General features: G+C 37.8%; 1 protein-coding gene across 1 annotated transcript; it reads right to left on the bottom strand.

The window, feature by feature from the left end:
• Nucleotides 1-741: 741 nt before the first annotated feature.
• On the bottom strand, nucleotides 742-1,813 carry LOC108477978 (uncharacterized mitochondrial protein AtMg00810-like). Its single transcript, XM_017780431.1, has 3 exons — nucleotides 1,761-1,813; nucleotides 1,391-1,594; nucleotides 742-1,267 (listed from the first exon to the last, which is right to left on the bottom strand). Exons 1-3 carry the CDS (start codon nucleotides 1,811-1,813, stop codon nucleotides 742-744), a joined length of 783 nt encoding a protein of 260 aa, XP_017635920.1.
• Nucleotides 1,814-3,048: the final 1,235 nt, after the last annotated feature.

Here is a 3,048-nt window from a genome sequence, read left to right as displayed (position 1 = left end):
ATTTCCATTTTTAAGTATAGACGAGCTCCAGAACCCACTCGAAATCTTCCCTGTACCATATAGTTGTATCATGGTCTCCTAAATGTCTTTCATCTTACTCTCTCAGATCAATTTTATAATATCAACGCCGATTATTATGGATAAACTTCTCTTAGCTCAAACATTCCAAAAAAATATAAACAAACTGAACAGACCTACCAAAGGATAAATTAACACAAAACAGGATTATAAAGACCTCAAAATTACTCACCTAAGAGACCAGCTCCCATAATTTTCCTCAAAAATCTTTGAATTTCCATTAGAAAAAAAAAGCAATTAACCTCAAATCTTTGACTAGCTAACATCCACCGTAGTAACCTTCTCCCCTGCTACTTTTTCTTTTTGCCTCGATTTCCTTTTCGGTTCTAATTCTATTGCACCCCACCATCCATTCCTTTCCCAAACAGAACATGTGTGTGCTGGAAAACACCAGCGACCGTCATCGGATGTTGGTGCACCGGTGATGAACACAAAGAAATAGAGCAGGGGTGTTGTGTCGATAGTTAGGGTGTTGAAAAAAGGGGAAATGTAAACAATCTGAAGAAACACTTTTATTAAGATATAAAAGGATAAAACTTTAAGTTACACCCTCAACTCATTTATATATCAACACTCTAGTCCCTAACTACTTAACTAAGTAACAACTTTTAGTTGGAATTACAAACTAATCAATAACAAACAACAGGCTTTCAACACTCCCCCTCAAGTTGGAGGGTGGTAAAGATCTTTAACCCCCAACTTGGTCACCAAATACTCATGTTGTTGGACTCCAAGTGCCTTTGTCATCACATCTACGAGCTGCTCATCTGTCCGTACACGTTGCGTTCGAATTAGCCCTTCTCGTATTTTTTCTCTAACAAAGTGACAATTGATTTCAATGTGTTTAGTTTGCTCATGAAATACTGGATTCACCGCGATCTGAAATGCTGCTTGGCTGTCAGAAAATAACAGGGCTGGATCAATTTGATCAAAGCATATATATTTTAATAGACCATTTAACCACACTATTTCGGCAACTGTTGACGCCATACTTCTATACTTAGTTTCATTTGATGAACACGAAACTGTGCTTTGCTTCTTTAACTTCCAAGACACAAGTGAATTTCCAAGTTTGATACAAAACCCAGTTATTGATCTTCTAGTCATAGGATATGCTGCCCAATCAGAATCACAATAAGCAATGAGTTGCGCTTTGTTTTCAGCAGCCAAAAAAATCCCTTGCCCTAGACTGTTTTTAATGTACCGAACAATTCAAAGTGCTGCTTCATAGTGAGATTTCTTCGATTTTTGCATAAATTGGCTCAAATGCTGAACCGCATATGAAATATTTGGCTGAGTATTTGTTAAGTACAACAATCGACCCATAAGTCTTTGATATATTGACACATCTTGCAACAACTCGTCATTACAACCTCTTAAATCCACAAAATCATCATATTCGGCTGTGGTAAACCACCTATTCTGCTCAAGAGGTGTGCTGGCCGGCTTGGCTTCTCTGAACCCAGCATCCGAAATCAACTCCAATGCATACTTCTTCTGACTTAAAACAATGCCTCTGTTTGATCACGCTATCTCAATACCAAGAAAGAATTTCAGCTCTCCCAAATCTTTCATTTTGAAACTGCTATGAAGGACCCATTTTAACCCATTAATCATCCCAATATTATTTCCGGTAATTGACAAATCATCTACATAAACAAGTAGCACAACAATTTTATCACCTTGTTTTTTTGTGAACAAGAACAATCATGCTTTCTCTGAACATATCCACCATGTAAGAGTGCTTCAGTCAGCTTCAAATTCCATTGTCGTGAAGCTTGTTTCAAACCATAAAAAGACTTGAGTAAACGACACACCTTATGATCCCCCTATTTACGAAAGCCCTCTGGAAGGTCCATATAAACCTCTTCATACAAATCCCCCTGAAGAAACGCATTATACACATCCATTTGAAGGAGCGACCAACCATTCATAGTAGCAACACTAATAACAGTACGAACAGTAACTTGCTTTGCGACTGGAGTAAAAGTCTCTTGAAAATCTAATCCTGCTCGCTGCCGATAACCCTTACAACAAGTCGGGCTTTAAATTGCTCAATGGAGCCATCAGATTGATATTTCACCTTATAAACCCCTTTGCAACCAATGGGAAACTTGCCTTGAGGCAAAGACACCACCTCCCACGTGCCGTTCTCTTCCAAAGCCCAAATTTCTTGTTTCATTGCATCAATCCACCTCGAATCCAGAATAGCCTCTTGATAAGTTTGAGGTTCAGTAACAGCAGAAATATTAGCAACAAAAAAGTGAGAATGATATGGTAAATGAGAAGAAGAATAAATCTGAGAAATGGAATACGGACCTGTCCTAATGGAAGAAGCAGAAGATTGGTTAGAACAAACATAATCTAGCATCCACTGTGGTCGTTTAGGTAGAAACGAAGTGCAACAGAAGGGTTGTGTAGTGGAAGAAGAAACAACAGGGGAATCGGGGGAAGAAACAGGAGGAATGAATGAGGAATCTAGTGATGAAGCTATGGTATTAGGGAAAAGAGGAAAAGAATCATCAAGGTCAAGAAACATGGTATTATCAGTTGTGGGGAAGAAAAAAAGTGACTGAACTGGAAATTTAAAAGGAAAAATATTTTCATGAAAAATGATATCCCGATTAACAAAAAAAGTTTTTGTGTGGAGGTTGAATAAAACGTAGCCTTTTTGGACAGTAGAATACCCCATGAACACAGATGGTATTGCTTTTGGAGAAAATTCATCATGATAATGGGGCGTAGTGGCATAGTAGAGACAACCAAAAATCTTTAAACAAGAAAGATCCGGTAATTTTTTTGTAAAAGACCTCAAAAGGACTTTTCCAATCTAAAAGAGGAGTCGATAGGCGATTAATAATAAAACAGGCTGTTAAAACACATTTGCCCTAAAATTTACTAGGCATATTAGATTGGAATTTTAAAGAATGAGCTACCTCAAGTAAATGTCAATGCTTATGCTCAGCCACC

This window comes from Gossypium arboreum, chromosome 12 (genome assembly GCF_025698485.1).
Source record: "Gossypium arboreum isolate Shixiya-1 chromosome 12, ASM2569848v2, whole genome shotgun sequence".
Classification (NCBI taxonomy): Eukaryota; Viridiplantae; Streptophyta; class Magnoliopsida; order Malvales; family Malvaceae; genus Gossypium; species Gossypium arboreum.
The sequence above is the reverse complement of the archived record's forward strand: the minus strand, read 5'-3'. Positions and strand labels throughout refer to the sequence as shown.